At 43.3% G+C, this 15,894-nt stretch overlaps 2 protein-coding genes and 1 long non-coding RNA gene across 4 annotated transcripts in view; 1 reads left to right on the forward strand and 2 right to left on the reverse strand.

Annotated features, from left to right (window-relative positions):
• The window catches only part of kifbp (kinesin family binding protein), a 31,975-nt gene extending 30,924 nt beyond the window's left edge, over positions 1-1,051 (reverse strand). Inside the window, exon 1 of the mRNA XM_059947311.1 lies at positions 620-1,051. Coding sequence (XP_059803294.1) covers positions 620-1,000 — 381 coding nt within the window. The 5' untranslated portion in view covers positions 1,001-1,051. The remainder of the gene's footprint in view (positions 1-619) is intronic.
• The window catches only part of LOC132379442 (uncharacterized), a 23,746-nt gene continuing 7,852 nt past the window's right edge, over positions 1-15,894 (forward strand). The window contains exons 1-3 of the long non-coding RNA XR_009507418.1: positions 1-144; positions 4,805-4,912; positions 9,693-9,777. This is a non-coding gene — a long non-coding RNA (uncharacterized LOC132379442). The remainder of the gene's footprint in view (positions 145-4,804; positions 4,913-9,692; positions 9,778-15,894) is intronic.
• ddx21 (DEAD (Asp-Glu-Ala-Asp) box helicase 21) overlaps positions 14,898-15,894 on the reverse strand; it is a 23,128-nt gene continuing 22,131 nt past the window's right edge. For both annotated transcript variants that reach the window (XM_059947310.1, XM_059947309.1), the window contains exon 15: positions 14,898-15,289. In XM_059947310.1, coding sequence (XP_059803293.1) covers positions 15,122-15,289 — 168 coding nt within the window. In that variant the 3' untranslated portion in view covers positions 14,898-15,121. The remainder of the gene's footprint in view (positions 15,290-15,894) is intronic.

Raw genomic sequence — 15,894 nt, forward strand, 5'->3', positions numbered from 1 at the left:
CCATGAATGCTGCCTAGTCTGATGAGCTCCTCCAGCATTTTGCGTGTTTTAACAACACTGAAGACGTGACTACCTACAGAAGCGTCCAAATCACCTAGACACAGAAGGCTAATGGGCCAAGTGCTAGAAGATAGATTACTGCAGGTGGGTGGCCACTGGTTCTGACAGTGTGGTGGCTGAACGGTCTGTTTGTTTCCCTGATATGCATACTTGTGCAGATCTTTGATTTTGCCCCCATAAACCAATCAACTCCCCTTTACTTCTGATCCTCACCTTCATTTGTCAATCAACAGCGGTAAATTAACCTACAAGCCACATGTGTTTGGGATGAACGGCAGCAGCCTTAGGAAACCCATGCTCTGGAAACTCCATACAAGAACCACGGGTGCGGGTTACTGGAGCGGTATCAGAACAATGCACTTTAATTAAGGGTGTTAAGGAATGGCTGCATTAGTGTCGAGAGGAGCTGTGTGACAGGGGTAAAGGTGGAAGACAAGATTTGCTGTGAGAAGCGGGGTCTGCGCCCACGGCCGCAGTTTGGTGAGTGGACAGACCCGGCAAGGCTCGGCCAACGCCTTTTGGCTGCATATCGCGATCGCCAGACTCAACAACACTTTACCTCAGCCTGAATGAACACGGACACGACCTCGGGGCTCAACTTGAAGGCCTCCAGGACACGCACGCATTTGGCTAGGTGTTCCTCCCCGGCCGACAGCTCCTCCGTCTCAGCATGGTTGAGGCCGAGCTGCAGTTCCAGCACCCCGAGCTTCTGCAGCCACTGCCCGTCCTGCAGGCGCCTCTCTTCGGCACGCTCATCCTCCGATTCCCCGGCCTGTGCCCTGTGCCCCACCGCAGCCTTCAGTTCCTTCAGCAGTTCGCGGGCCGCGTACTTGGAGCGGTAAGGCTCGGATTCCGGGTCCTGCTTGGACTCCACCTCCGACAGGTTTAGTGCCCGCGAGTACTTCAGCCGCAGCTCCGGCCCGCCTTCTTGCACCGCCATCTTCTCCACAGTGGCGCGCCATTGCCCCTAGTGGTAGAGATTAATTACTACGGGACCGACAGGGCGACCCCGACGGCGGGGAGGAGTCACTGCATTGTCCCTAACGGTAAGGAGCAGGTAACGGGAGGCTGCGACAGCGCCCCTGGCGATGGGGAGTCACTACGGGAGTCTGCGCTAGCGCCCCCGGCGGTGGGAAGGAATTACTACAGGATCTGCCCCGGGAAGGCGTTACAGTGGTCTGGTGGGTAGTTCAGGGAACCCGGATAGCGGAGTTAGCTCGGAGGAATACGTACTTATAACATACTTCTTCCATTACATTCATGCGGTTTTTCTGACTATCGAATCTCGTCCGATAAAGATATTCCTCACACCGGTGCTTCTGAGGTTTTCTATTTCCCTTAGACATAGTTCCCTTCCACCACTCATGAGAAGGATAGGAATCGTGAAATCAATCGCACCCTCTTGCACGTTTTAAAGGCAGCTGAAGTTACAACCACTGAAATGATGCTATAGCTACCCCCACCCTTCAAAATACCGGGGGGGGGGGGGGGATTGTTCCCTCTGTGATGTCCTGGTTTGCCTCCGTTGGTCGGGGTTGACCATGGATTTTGCGTCGTAGGTATCCATGTGACACGCAAGCCAGGCTATAAGATACGGAGAGCAACTTGTTGCCAATACAGCAGGCTCCCGCCTCTCCATGCAGCTGATGAATCAAAAAGAACATAGAACAGCTCCAGATTTTTCCTCAGGGTTTATTCCCAAAGCCTTCTCCATGAGTGGGTATAGCCGCAAGGCATAGAAATCTACAGCACATTACAGGCCCTTCGGCCCACAATGTCGTGCCGACCATGTAACCTACTCTAGAAACTGCCTTGAATTTCTCTACCACATAGCCCTCTATTTTTTCTAAGCTCCATGTAACTGTCTGAGAGTCTTTTAAAAGACTCTCAATCGCATCCTCATGGAAGGAGTGGATCTCCTTCCAGCATCGTCGCTGGCAGTGCATTCCACGCACCCACTACTCTATGCGAAAAACGTAGCTCTGACATAAGAGTTTTCCTTAGATGTGTTGTGTATTTAATATTCAGTAGTATTTAAGAAATATTGTTTGATTAAGCATTCTCACTTGTTTAAATAATTCATTACGGGTTATATGTCAAAATAGGTGAATTGCTTAAATTATGATGCTACCATACGATACATGCGGTCCTTGCTTTAAAGTAAACCCGACGTTAGGCTCACGTGGCGGCGGTATTTAGCTTTTAATTCAATTTATGTTTTGGCGTTACAAAACATAAGTGGTAATGAGGTATTTTTAAAACAAATCCGAGATGACTACCCAGCTGTTGAAGTGCAGTGAAAAACGATCGAAAGTGCAGCGCGGATTTTTTCTTTGGAGCAACGCGTTTTCTTTGCAAAAACAAGGACCATTGAATAAAGGCAGAAAACGGAAGAATTCACAGGTTTATAAACAGTAACAATAATCATTAAAAAAGAAATGGGTGCTTACATTTAAAGATTACTCAATAGATAACTGTAAATTCTATACTGAGCAAATCAAGCAGTTGTTTAAAGCAAACGAAATAGCCAATGAGAAGTGAGTCAATTTTGCTGAGTGCACAGATTTCCTGGTAGTGGATGTAGTTACAAAGTGGTCCCAATAGCTTCCACTGCAGCATCACTCACTGTTGATGTGCTGAGAAGCCTCTTCAGAAGAATTGACGTCCCAGAACAGATAGTCAGTGACAATGGACCAGTGTTTGTGGTTGAAAATTTTCAATAAATGGAATAAGACATATTACATCTGCACCATGCTACCCAAGCTATGAATGGCTTGGCAAAAAGGTTTGTCTGGAGTCTAAAGAGTGTACTGTGAGCAATGTCAGCAGAACATACTACACTGACCCTGAATCAGAAGCTCCTTGCATGTTGTAAAGAAGCACACTCCACACCCAGCAATTCATTGGCTATGCTGTTCCTGGGTCATCCTTTGTGTTCACACTTGGATTTCCTCAAATAAAATCACAGAAGGAATATGCCAGACAAACAGCTGAGACAAACTGAGGGCTCCTCAAACAAGGAGGTTCAATGTCTCACTCCTTGTCAAGCAGTCCTGGTGAGCAACTACAGAGATAACCAAAAGTGGAAAGATTAAGGACAGAATTGGACCACTCTCCTACGCATTGAAGATTGTCTAGAGATGACACATCGACTAGCTGAGGGCAGAGGGAATTATTAGAGAAGAAAGGTGGCCAGAGCTGTCAGAACCACTGCCTGCATTCTCAGAGTTGATTCCTACAATCACCATGGAGGGGGCCCACTGAACCTGAGATTATATCACAGCCACAAGCCTCACCTGCCAAGAAGAGTGACCCCCTTGCTGATCTCACAAGAGTAAGAAAGCCTCAACAGTGATTAAATCTTTAAGCCTGAATTTGGCAACGTAGGAGATGTATTATATACTGTACTGTGTATATAAGTTGAGATGCATTCTGTATGGAGTTGGAGTTTATAGCTAAGGATGAGCGTTGTGTATTTAATATTTCGCAAGTGTTTGATTATGCATTCTTGTTCATTTAAACAATTCATTCCGGGTTGTATGTAAAAGTAACTGATTTGCATATGTCATGGCACTACCATGTTATACATGCACACCTCACTTAAAGTAAATACAAAGTTAGACTCACATTCCCGATTCTGTACTTTTTGCTTTTAATTAATTGTGTGTTTTGGAATTACAAAACATACCAGATGAACTGCCAACCATGGCAGGCAAGCCCCATCTACCCAAAGTAAATGATTTAAAGGCACCAATAACATGCCTTTGCTCCTTCTCCTGTCAGTAGAAGCTGTTCCAGCAGGCTTATTAGCTAAACCATATATGAAACCATATATGAAAGCCAAGAGCTGGACTTGGTTGTCAGAGGCTATTTGGGACACAGGCCATTGGGAGCATATAGTAGATCATGGGAGCTTATCCCCACTACCCTCCTCACACCATCCCCAGCTATGACAACCTTAAGGAACACCTGGTTTGTATATTAAAGGAGGAATTTACTTACACAAGAGGTAGTGAGGAGATGGTTCACGAGGTTGAGTCCTGGATGAAGAAATTGTTGTATGAAAAGTTATTGAGCAGTTTCTTTGCTGTTTCCAAGACTGAGAAGTGATCTTATTGAAAGTTATAAAGTTTGAGGGGTGGGGTGTTTGACACATAAAATACTGAGAATATTTACTCCAGTGTATGCATGTATCATGAGTGGCATAGACAGGGTGAATGCCCACAGTGTTTTGCACAGCTGGGGAATTAACAACGAGGTGGCATAGGTTTAAGGTGAGAGATTTAATGGTAATCTAAGGGGTAACTTTTTCACCTATTGGTCACTGCATGAGCTGTCAGAGAAAACAACTGGGGCAGATACATTAACGTTTAAAGGGTACTTGGAAAGGTACACAGAGAGGAATGGATTAGAAGGATATGGGCTAAGCTTAGTTAGGTGAGTTTAGCTTCGATGGAAATCTTGGTCAGCATGGAGCAGTTGGGCCAGAGGATCTTTTTTTCTGTGCTGTATGACTGTATAACTCAAAAGTGGAGATTTTTATTTCTCTCCCAGGGATTCATGAGCTGTGGAACCATTGAATCGGTGGGAACATTTGAACTCCAAAAATGTCATGGGAGATGGGGGAGTGATAATGAAGTCAAGATTTGATTAACCATGATCTTGCTGAATAGTGGAAGAAGTTTGGAGAGTTGAGTGACTCACTCCTGCTTGTTTCTTTTACTCATTGTTTCATCTCTATCAGCATCCACTCCATTCTCATGGCACCGTCTCATAGAACTGAAGGAGATGCTACATCTGCTGCATCAACTCTTTCCTTCCCAGCTGTCAGTCAGCTACACTCTTCATTCAGGTGAGGAAGCAAATGCTGTATTCTATCATTCTATTAGTCTTCCAATTTATCACTAATAATGTAATCTCTACTGTCGAGAGGGCAAACAGTGTGGATGGCTGCTTTGCAGAACACTTCTGTACAATCCATTAGGGTATTTCTGATCTTCTAGGTGTTTGTCACTTAATTTGATCCCTACTCTGATCCCTCAAAGGCTCCAACAAAACTTCATGACTAGACATATCTCAGACCACAGGACTCAACAGTTTTAGATACATAGCCTTTCTAATTTGCAAAGCAAGGAATTAGAAGCAGGAGTTAGGTCACATATTCTTCATGCCTGCTCCACCATTCAATAAGGTCAAGGCTGATTTGGACTATAACTTCAACTCCACATTCCATAAGACCATAAAATACAGGAGCAGAATCAGGCCATTTGGCCCACCAAGTCTGTTCCACCATTTCATCATAGCATGATCGAATTGTCCTCTCAGCCCCAATCTCTTGTCTTCTCCCCATATCCCTACATGCCCAGACCAATCAAGAATCGATCAACCTCTGCCTTAAGTATACACAAAGGCCTCCACAACTGCTTGTGGCAAAGAATTTCAGATTCACTACTTTCAGCCTAAAGAAATTCCTCATCTCCGTTCGAAAAAGACACCTTGCTAGGCTATGTACTCTGGTCTTAGACTCTCCCACTACAGGAAACATCCTCTCCACATCCACTCTATCAAGGCCTTTCAACTTTTGGTTTCAATGAGATCACCTTTCATTCTTCTGAATTCTAGTGAATACAGGCCCAGAGCCATGACAAGTCATTCAATGCTGGAATTATTTTTGTGAACCTCATTTGAACCCTCTCCAGTTTCAGGACATCCTTTTTAAGATAAATGGCCCAAAACTGCTCACAAATCTACTTGTAACCTTTCACCTTCTTGCTTATTAAGACTCTATTTAGGCTTTTAAAAAAATCCAAAGACCCTGTTCTGACCCCAAGGAAGAGCATTCCAAAGACTTACAACCCAAGGGCACTAAAAATAAATTACCTCGTAGCCTTAAATGGAAAATCCTTTATTTTTCAACAGTGAAGACTAGTTCTAGATTCTCTCATAAGAGGAAACATCCTCTCCACATCCATCCTGTCAGGAATTCTCAAGATCTAATGTGCTTCCGTTGCAGCAGATCTGGTTAATTTGGGTAAAAAGTTGTAATGTAAACACAGCACAGAAGTGGCCCCTCTGGCCCAGCATGTCAGTGCTTAAACATCATCCATTTAGTCAAATCCTATAAACCCAGGTTTTATTCTCCCCACATCCCCATCTAATTCCCTTCCCCTCCCGTTTCTATCACTCACCTACAATTTACAGTTGTCAGTTAAGCCTACATTCCAACTTGTGTCTTTGGGGTGAGGGAGAAATCCAGAACCACTGAGAAAACCTGTGCAATTCCATGGGGAATGAAGAGATTCTGCACAGATAGCAGTGCAAGTTGGGACCAAACCTGGGTCCCTGGAGTTCAGATACTGATCTGCAGGGGATTTCCAGCCTTCTCATTTCAGATTCCAACAATTCATTCAATTGTAATTCAATCAATCAAGAATACAGCTGAGCGAGACAGCATTACCACAGGGTTAAGGTGCTAAAACACATTTCCAATGGTCACACAAGAACACATTCACAGAGTAAAAGAGCCCTGGCACCCTCCCCCTGCAACCCTACACTTGATGCCCAGTCCTCACACATACCAGTCAACAAACCTATATAGAATGACCCAGAATATGTATGTATAGCCCAGAACCCCCTCGCCCAGCGAACCAAGATCATCTGTCGATCTGCCCCAACATCTGCTAGGCAAAGCCATGGTTTTGAGGCCCAGTCATCACATACACCAGCACATATAGAATATCCATAAAAATACGATGCAGAATATGCATGTATCTAGTCCAGACCTCCCAATCCACCAAGATCATCTCTCGACCACTAGGCAATAATGCTTAGAGGCTCAGTCCTCACATATGGAGGCATATATTTAATATTAGTAAAAACACACCAGGCAAATATATAGTTGTACAAACATATCTCAGATTTCTGATGTTGTTTCTTTCTCTTTTATTCTAACTTCCATCTCCTTCAGACAGATGAGCTGTGATTAACAAGCCTTCACCAGCCCCTTTCAGCTGGCACCACCACTCTGTGTTTCATTTAGCCTCTCTTAGTCTCCACTGTTATCACAGATCTACCCTTTGTTCCCTTCACCCCTCGCCCACTTCTCTGCAATTGCATCAAAAGCACAATAATTTAACAGTAGCATCATATACAGAACTGTGCAAAAGTCTTAGGGACCCGAGAGTTTTTATATGGTTTCAGATGGTATGGCTACCAGAGCCCTGATCTCAACATCATCGAGGCTGTGTGGGATTACCTGGGGAGACAGAAGCAAGTGAGCCAGCTAAAGAACTGTGGCAAGTTTTCCAAGATGTTTGGAACAACCTACCAGCCAATTAATCTTCTTATAAATCTGCATGACAGTATATTTAAGAGAATTTATGCAGTTTTAAAGGCAAAGGGTGGTCACACCAAATATTGATTTTTTTTAACTGTTTACTGCTCTTTATAGTAATTTTATATTTAGAAACTTTTCATTTTGTTATTTTTGAAAGCTCTTCACTTTATAGATCTTTTTACATGTGCCTGAGACTTGCACAGAACTGTACATTGAGCAAATGGATGAGATGGGTATTGAGGGCTTTGTCTGGGTGTGGTTGGATGGGACAAGGAAGAAAAACAGATCGACCCGGATGAGATAGATCTGAAGGGCCTGTTTCTGTGGTGCAGTGCTCCATAAATAATTCCAGGGACTTAAGCACAGGTTCCAACCAATTGTGTAATGGGGTGAGCCTCTTCAATTGTGATCCTCTTCTGTGCAGCCTTTGCAACTACTTTTGCCTTTCCCTCGATACAGACTCCTAGATCTGAGACTGTGCAACACTGGGCTCTGTACAGCATCCTGCTCTGGCGACCTGGGCAAGCTGTCTTTCACTGCCTTGATGGTTTTCCAGCACTCATTGACATTTGCCTCATTGTATATCCCAGGCAGTGTATGCCTGTACAGCACAAGAGTCCTGCGTTAACTATCCAACAGTTCAAAATTCAAAGTAAATTTATTATCAAATATGTATGCGTCACCAAGTGCTACTGAGATTCATTTCCTTTGGAGCATTCCAGTGGAACAGGGGTTCCCAACCTTATTCATTCCATGACCCAATACCATTAAGCAAGGGGTCTGTGGACCCCAGGTTGGGAAAGCCTGCAGTAAACAAATACAATAGAATCAATGAAAAACTGCATATAAATGAAGACTGACAAACAACCAATGTGCAAACGACAAAATGTGCAAATACAAAATACAAAAATCATGATAATAGTCAATGAATAATACTGAGAAGATGAGTTGTAGAATCCTGTGAAATGAGTCCATAGGTTGTAGTATCAGTTCAGTGTTGATGTGAATGAAGTTGTCCACACTGGTTCAGGAACCCGATAGTTGAACAGTAATAACTTCCTGAACCTGGTGGTGTAGGAGCTAAGGCTCCTGCACCTCCTTCTCAATGGCAGCAATGAGAAGAGAGCATGGCCTGGATGGTGGGAGTCTTTGAAGATGGATGCTGCCTTCTTGTGGAACCTTGTAGATGTGAACAGTGGTAAGGGATTTTCCTGTGATCTATCTATGTGTTCTATCAATCACTTTTTGTAGGTTTTTCCATACCAGGCTGTGACCCAGCTTGTCAGGATACTCTCCACTGTACATCTATAGAAGTTTGTCAGAGTTTTAGCTGATATGCTGAATCTATCATAGTTCAAGTTTCAGTTCCTGCCAAATCTCAAAGCAACAAGTCTCTCCTCTCCATGCCACCAATGTAGTCCAAGGGAAGGGCAAGGGCCGATACAGCTTGGCACTGGTGACGTCGCAGGAGTTGCCAGAGTGAGGTTGACTGCCTTAGGGATTCCAGCTCCAGATTTGTCCTCAGGGTTTACTCCTGAAGCCTTTCCCATAAGTGGGTATGGCCGCAAGGCAGCAGAGGTTTGTAATCAGAGTTTAAGAGGATTTGAGTACAAAAGCAGGAATTTCATACTGCAATTGTACAGAGCCTTGCAGCTTGAGAATTATGCATGCTATTGGCTTCTACAATTATACCCTCAGTTCTAATCAACAAGCTTCAAAACCTGCAACTGAATTCTTGACTTCTTCACTGGGAGATCAGTCAATGCAGATCCGAAATAACATCTCCTGCTCACTGACAATCGACACGAATGCACCCCAAGAATGCATGCTTAGCCCACTGCTGTACTCTGTCTACACCACAACTGTGTGGCTCGGCACAGCTCAAATGGCATCTATAAATCTGATGACAACACAGCTATTATTTGGTAGAATTTCAGATAGTGATGAGAAGGCATACAGGAGCAAGGTAGATCAGCTGGTTGAGTGGTGTTGCAAAAACAATGTTGCACTTAATGTCAGTAAGAAGATGGAACTGATTATGGACTTAATAGAAGGGCAAGTCAAGGGAACACACATCATCAAGGGATCAGCAGTTTCAAGTGTCTGGTTGTCAACATCTCTGAAGATGTATCATGGGTCCAACAAAGAAGGCACAACAATGGCTATATTTCATTGGAGTTTGATGAGACTGTGTTCTAGCCTCTATAGAGGCACAGTTCATTTTGTAAGCAGTTCACTTTGTATGAATATCTCTTCCTCTTCATAAGCTGTTTTTTTTCTATCATTTCCTGTGTAGAGTAATTTGGATTCGATTTGAAGCGCATGGAGGAAAGGCATCAATCTCCATCTTCTCTTTATCTGCCCTTGAAATGGCAATATCTGTGAGTATTAAGTTTTTGTTAATATTGGCAAGCATTTAGTAGATTCATTTTGAACAGTTATATTCCTCATTTATTACGATTAAGATGTTGCACCACAAGATTACTCTAGTTTATAGGGCAGTTATGGAGTATTGCATGTGTGTATTGCCTTGGTTAACACCAATTGGAATAATCGGGAGTATTAGTATAATTCAGGTGTGCCACAATTCTGTATTTAGCTTTCTGCAGACAAGTAAGGTTTCATTAAAAACCCTGAAAGAAGCTTCCATCTGAGGTAATTTTTCAGAGGGTGTTTATTTCACTGCATAGCTTTGTACAGCAGGGCAAGGGCACTAGAGTGAAAAGATAACTTCTTCAAAGGCATCGCCCACATACTGTAGACATGTCTACACCTTACATGACAATGTCAGCTTCTGATCCAACCAAGACCTGGAAGTGAGGTCAGATTGTGGCATATTGATCACTTCTTCTTGATGCTCGAATGAATCCACGAGACTGCACCACAGCTGAAGCGGCAAGAATGACAGTGGCTTATGCTAAACACGAAGTTGAGATCCAAATGGAGGAAGTTCGCACAGAGAGCACATGTAGAGGCTATGTTAAATGTGCTCAAGGAACAGCGTAAAGCTGAGGTTGCCTCAGAGGCAAAGGTATATAAAGCAGCTGTTGACTAACCAGAATCAGTCATGCTTTGCTGTCACAGCAACCAATGCATCTTGCTAAAGAACATGTCCAAATGCACTTTGGTTACAAATAAGACAGTGCTCCAGCTCTACAAGGAGCTGTCCACACCATGCAGCCAACTTGCCTTTCACAGTCGAAGTCCACACCATGCAGCCACCTTGCCTTTCACAGTCGAAGTCCACAGCAGGAAAGACCTACAACACCCCCTTCTGCAGTTCCATCACAGCAAAGACATCAGTCAAGAGTTGCTATTGATGCCAACCACATCTGCACAGATGTAGACAAACTAAACTTCCATCCATCCCAGGATGCACATTTGGCAAACCAGTTTCCACAATGCCCTCATTTAGGAGCCCCAGTTGCATTAGGTTTGACTTGGTACCCGACTCAAGAGACCTAGTCACAGGACTAAAAGTGTTCCAACAACTAGCCTCTACAATTCAATACAAATATGTATTTGGATTGGGAAAATCAAGTTGGTACTGGAACCCAAGAGGGAATTTGTAGAATGCCTAGGAAGTAGCATTCTAGTGCAGCTTGTGGCTGAGTCCACTAGGAGAAAAGTAATTCTAGATTTGTGTTATGTGATGACTCAGATTTGATTATGGAGCTTAAGGTAAAGGAACCGTTAGCAGAAAGTGATAATTGGTTAGGATGTGATTATCCAGGCAGTGGAAAATCATTCCTCTTGTGCTTCTTGATCTCGTCACTTGAGATTGTCATGCAACCCTGCTACTTTGATCTGGCCCAATCTTTCATTAACCAGGTCCAACACTTGCCTATATTGGATTTGCATTTGAGGGCCTGGGAAAGATAGGGTTGTGGAATTTAGCATTGTGAGGTATGTGGGGCTATGGCAGATAAGGTTGTGGGGCCACTTCAGTCTGGCCTATGCCTTTCATTAACCTGGTCCAACAGCACTCGGCTTAATTAACCAGGTGTGCACTGGAACACATCATTGGTAATGTAACCTGGTGTCTTCAGGTGTTTCAGGTCTATAATCATTAGCATTAAGGTTAGGTTGTGATTATATGGGCAGTGGCGAAAAAATGTCCCTCTGGTGTTTGTTGATCTCATACTGGAGATGCCATATCACTTCACCCTGCCACTTGTAGTTTTTTGGCTGTCTTCATTATCCAAGTCCCATACTTGCCTTCATTGGAATCTTCCTCCTCGTTAATTCCAGTTTAATTTTTAGGTCTAGTGTTGATTATTTGGGGAGTATGTTTTTGTTTTGTGGCCTAGATTTTCAGGATTCGTTTAGGCCAGGGGTGTCAAACTCATTTTAGATCACGGGCCAGATTGAGAAAAATGCAACTTCATGTGGGCCGGATCAGTTGTGCGCGCGCGTGCTCCCACAGCTTTCGTTGCCTTCATTTTTTCAACCTGCTCTCATGTGTCTCAGTCTCTGCTATATCTAAAATTGTTTCACTTTACGAATTTTGTTTTTTATGAAGCAGATTGCCTAGCAAGCATTCTTTTTATGATTGGTATTAACTTACAGACGTAGATTACAAGAAAGTAGGCAACGAGAAAGAAACGATGCTATTTCAGCTAAGATTGTTTTGGGAGCCATACCTTTTCCATTAATAAACCGTTTGAAATCAAGCATTAGCAAACACTAATGTAGACCTAACCATTACACAGAAACGCCATTTCACAAAGCAACTTTTTATCCCGGAGCTCTGTTGTGTCTTTCCCTTTGCTTTCCATGAACTGACAGATCTCTTCACGCAACTCGAAACATCTTTTCAGCACTTTTCCATCGCACCTCTGTGTGATAGGGCAAATCATTATATTCTGAACCCAACTCCTCCAGAAACAACTTGAACTCACGGTGATTTAAACCTTTGGCTCTTATGAAGTTAACTGCTCGTATTATGGTGCTCATTCTATGTTCCATTTTCAAGGCTTTGCCACACAACGATTCCTGGTGTATGGTGCAGTGATAAGCTGTCAGCTCACCTGCGCCGTTTTCCTCCCACATCTTGCCCACCAATCCACTCTTTTGACCGCACATCGCGGGCTACTGTTTCTTGTCCAGATGTTTGTATTTGTCGTGGTGTTTCGTTTCATAGTGTCGTCTTACGTTATATTCTTTAATTACAGCCACACCGTCTCCGCACACAAGACAAACAGGTTTGCCCTTTATATCTGCAAACATATACTCTGCCTCCCACCTGCCTTGAAAACCCCTATTTTCAAAGTCCACCTTTCGTTCAGCCATTTTTGGAGTGAGGGATAGCTGAAAGTTGACCACACGTGACTAGTGCCATAAGGATGCTGATGAGAGAGTAAGGCAAGCGCGAGCAATGCACTGGCAGTGCATTGTGGGATTTGTAGTATTATTGGTACATGCAATATACCGGCGGGCCAGCTCTAATAGACAAAAAGTTTATTCATTAATGATATTCAGGAAATAAACCAGGGAAACCGAATAAACACTAAAAACCCTGAAAACCTGGTACCTGAATAAACTCAGCATTAGCCATATCATACGCCATTGGTGCTTCGATTACTGGGGCCAGCTTTAATAGTAATTAGATATCTCGCGGGCCAAAGATAATTCCACTGCGGGCCAAATCCGGCCCGCGGGCCTTGAGTTTCACATATATGGTTTAGGCTGTTTGAGGAATACATCTGCAGCGTTTCAATCCATCTTCTCTTTTCTTTTTCTTTGGTTTGTTAGTTTCTCAGGCTCGAGCATACACCCAAACATAAACAGAGCCATATTATATATGCAATCCAATGCAATGAGAACTGCACAGATCTGTATATTGGTGAGACAAAACAACCACTTCACAAACAGATGGCCCAACATAGGAGGGCTAACACCTCAGGCCAAGACCCAGTTGTATACCTACACCTAAAGGAGAATAGACACTCCTTTGAAGATAACAATGTGCACACTTTGGACAGGGAGGGCAGGTGGTTTGAAAGAGGGGTTAAAGCCATCTTTATCAAACTGGAAAACACATCCCTGAACAGAGGGGGTGGGGTCTGACAATGCAATACTAACATCTCTACCCCGGCATCACAACAGTTCACAGCTCCAATCATGCAGAGATAAGACTAATGACCCTCTCATAACCTCTACAACTCTTAGCGACCCTCATGTGATCACTGTACCTTTAAACAACTCAGAGTTTATAAGCCGCAAAACTACCCACCATGGATCAAAACTGAAGAAGCATCTCAGTTGAGTGGCAAAATGTCTTCTAGACAACACAGCAAGTCCAGTTGTCTTAATTTACTACTGCTTGTTAAAGATAGAGTTATTTTTCACTGGAACATAGAAGGCTGAGTTGTAACTTAGAGGTTTATAAAGTTATGGGAAGTTTAGCTAGGAAAGATAGCCTTTTACCTGGGCAGGTGAGCCATGAAAAAGATGGCACTGGTTTAAGGTGAGGAAAGAAATTTAAAGATCTAAGAGCTAAGCATTTCTACAAGGGGGTGGAGAATATCTAGAACGAGCTGCGAGAGAGGTAGTAGAGGTGTTTAAAAGATGCTTTCTTATCCCAAAAGCACTTTTCTATAGCAAATCAGAAGTGTAGATCACAGAAGCAGCCTACTTGCACTGGTCCCAATTACCTGCATTAGTCTTTTTAAAAAGAAAATTAATATTTCTTCATTTTGTTGCTTTTTAATCTTATCAAACAATTATGAACTCAGTTCTGCTTAGGACTACCAATCTCACTGCATTTAGGCACATGAAATATTCAAGCTTTGAAAAATGAATAATATTGCAAGTTAAATCCCTGTAAATGTGGCTGGTTAAACCTGAGGTTGTCAGATTGGCATAGCATTCAATGAGCCAATGTATACTGGCAGAATATTGGGACAACCAAAATTTAACAGATGGAGACATTTTCAAACTTGTAAAGTACAAATATAAACTCAATCTCAGGAGGTTAAAGCACAATAAATTCATTTGCTAGCACAGGCAATTTAAAGCAACAAGCATATTTTCTGGGGTGTGTGGGATGAGGTGAAGTTTTTTTTCCTTAAGGTATTCAACCAAACAGATGCATTGCACTCTAGAAAAAACCGTGGTTGCAGAACTTTCAATAAAAACACCTTTAAAATTGAGAAACCACTTCCTCTAATTTATTTAAGGCATCCACAGCAAGTCAACAACTAGCAAAGGCCTCACTGATAAAGAGTGGAGAAATACACCTCACATTGAGGTGCCAGAAACATCACTTTCACCTTGGGCAAAACCCAACTCTGAGTAGCAAAGATGGACTGAAAAAGTGTGATCCTATGTACTTGGCTGCTGGGACTGGGAGCATCCAAACACCTCTCCATTTGACTGCTGAGCTCAGCTGCCAAGTGCCCCTGTACTGAGTACCAAGAGCTAGATGCTGGAGAAATTGCACTTAAGTAAACATTTCTGGGGCAATTTCTAGCTGCTGCAGATAAAGATACACAGCCTCCAAAGTTAAAGAATACTTTTTAATATATTTGTAATCAACCATCCAGGTAATAACCCTCATTTCTACCACACAGCTGTTACCCAATTTCAGGCAATGTCCTGTAAATTTAAAAGTTCTTCGGCCCAGCATCGTTCAGTGTGTCACAGCATGACCCAGTGTACCCAAGATGACTTTGCAAGGAGTTATGTAAAAAGTATTCTGACTGGGATAGGGCTCCTGTTCCATCACCATGTTCTGTGATTGTTGCCATAATTTCTTCTCGAGCCTTTCCAGTTCTGACTCTTGTTGGAACGTTTTCTGAAGTCTGATGCCCTCTCAATCCTGTCGTTCTCCAGCTCCGGTAATTCATTGGCTACAGTGAGCTTCCAGCGCCGGGTGTCTTGCCACCTTCCCTATGAGAGAGAGATTTCAAAACCATCAATGTAAAGTACATTCACCTTGCACCCAATGCCAGGAGTATGTAGCTCAATAGATTCCAAGATGAGGCTTAGTGGCAGAGTTTACATAACAGAGCAGCTGACTTCAAGTATTTGTGTACTACAGGGATTGGGTTTAACAGCCACATTTGTGTACTGGTATAGACTACAGTCGGCTCTCCTTATCTGTGGGGGACTGGTTCCGAGATCCCCCGCGGATACCAAAAATCGCGGATGCTCAAGTCCCTTATTTAACCTAGCTCAGTGTGGTGGTCTTTAGGACCCTGCGGAACCCCCGACTTTATATAACATGCTCAGTGTGGTGGACATTAGGACCTGGCGGTGCAGCTCTGAATACGCAGTGTTTCCGTTCACGAAAATAATCACAATCACAATCGAAAATAAGGTAGAAGTAATAAAGCGATCGGAAAGAGGTGAAACGCCATCAGTCATTGGAAAAGCGTTAGGCGACAGTCGGTCAACGATCGGAACATGTGAAAGGCCCTGCCCCAATGAAAGCTACAATTATTACTGAGCAATGCAGTGGTTTAATGATTGAAATACATATGTTTTTTAAAGTG

This window comes from Hypanus sabinus, chromosome 22 (assembly GCF_030144855.1).
Source record: "Hypanus sabinus isolate sHypSab1 chromosome 22, sHypSab1.hap1, whole genome shotgun sequence".
Classification (NCBI taxonomy): domain Eukaryota; kingdom Metazoa; phylum Chordata; class Chondrichthyes; order Myliobatiformes; family Dasyatidae; genus Hypanus; species Hypanus sabinus.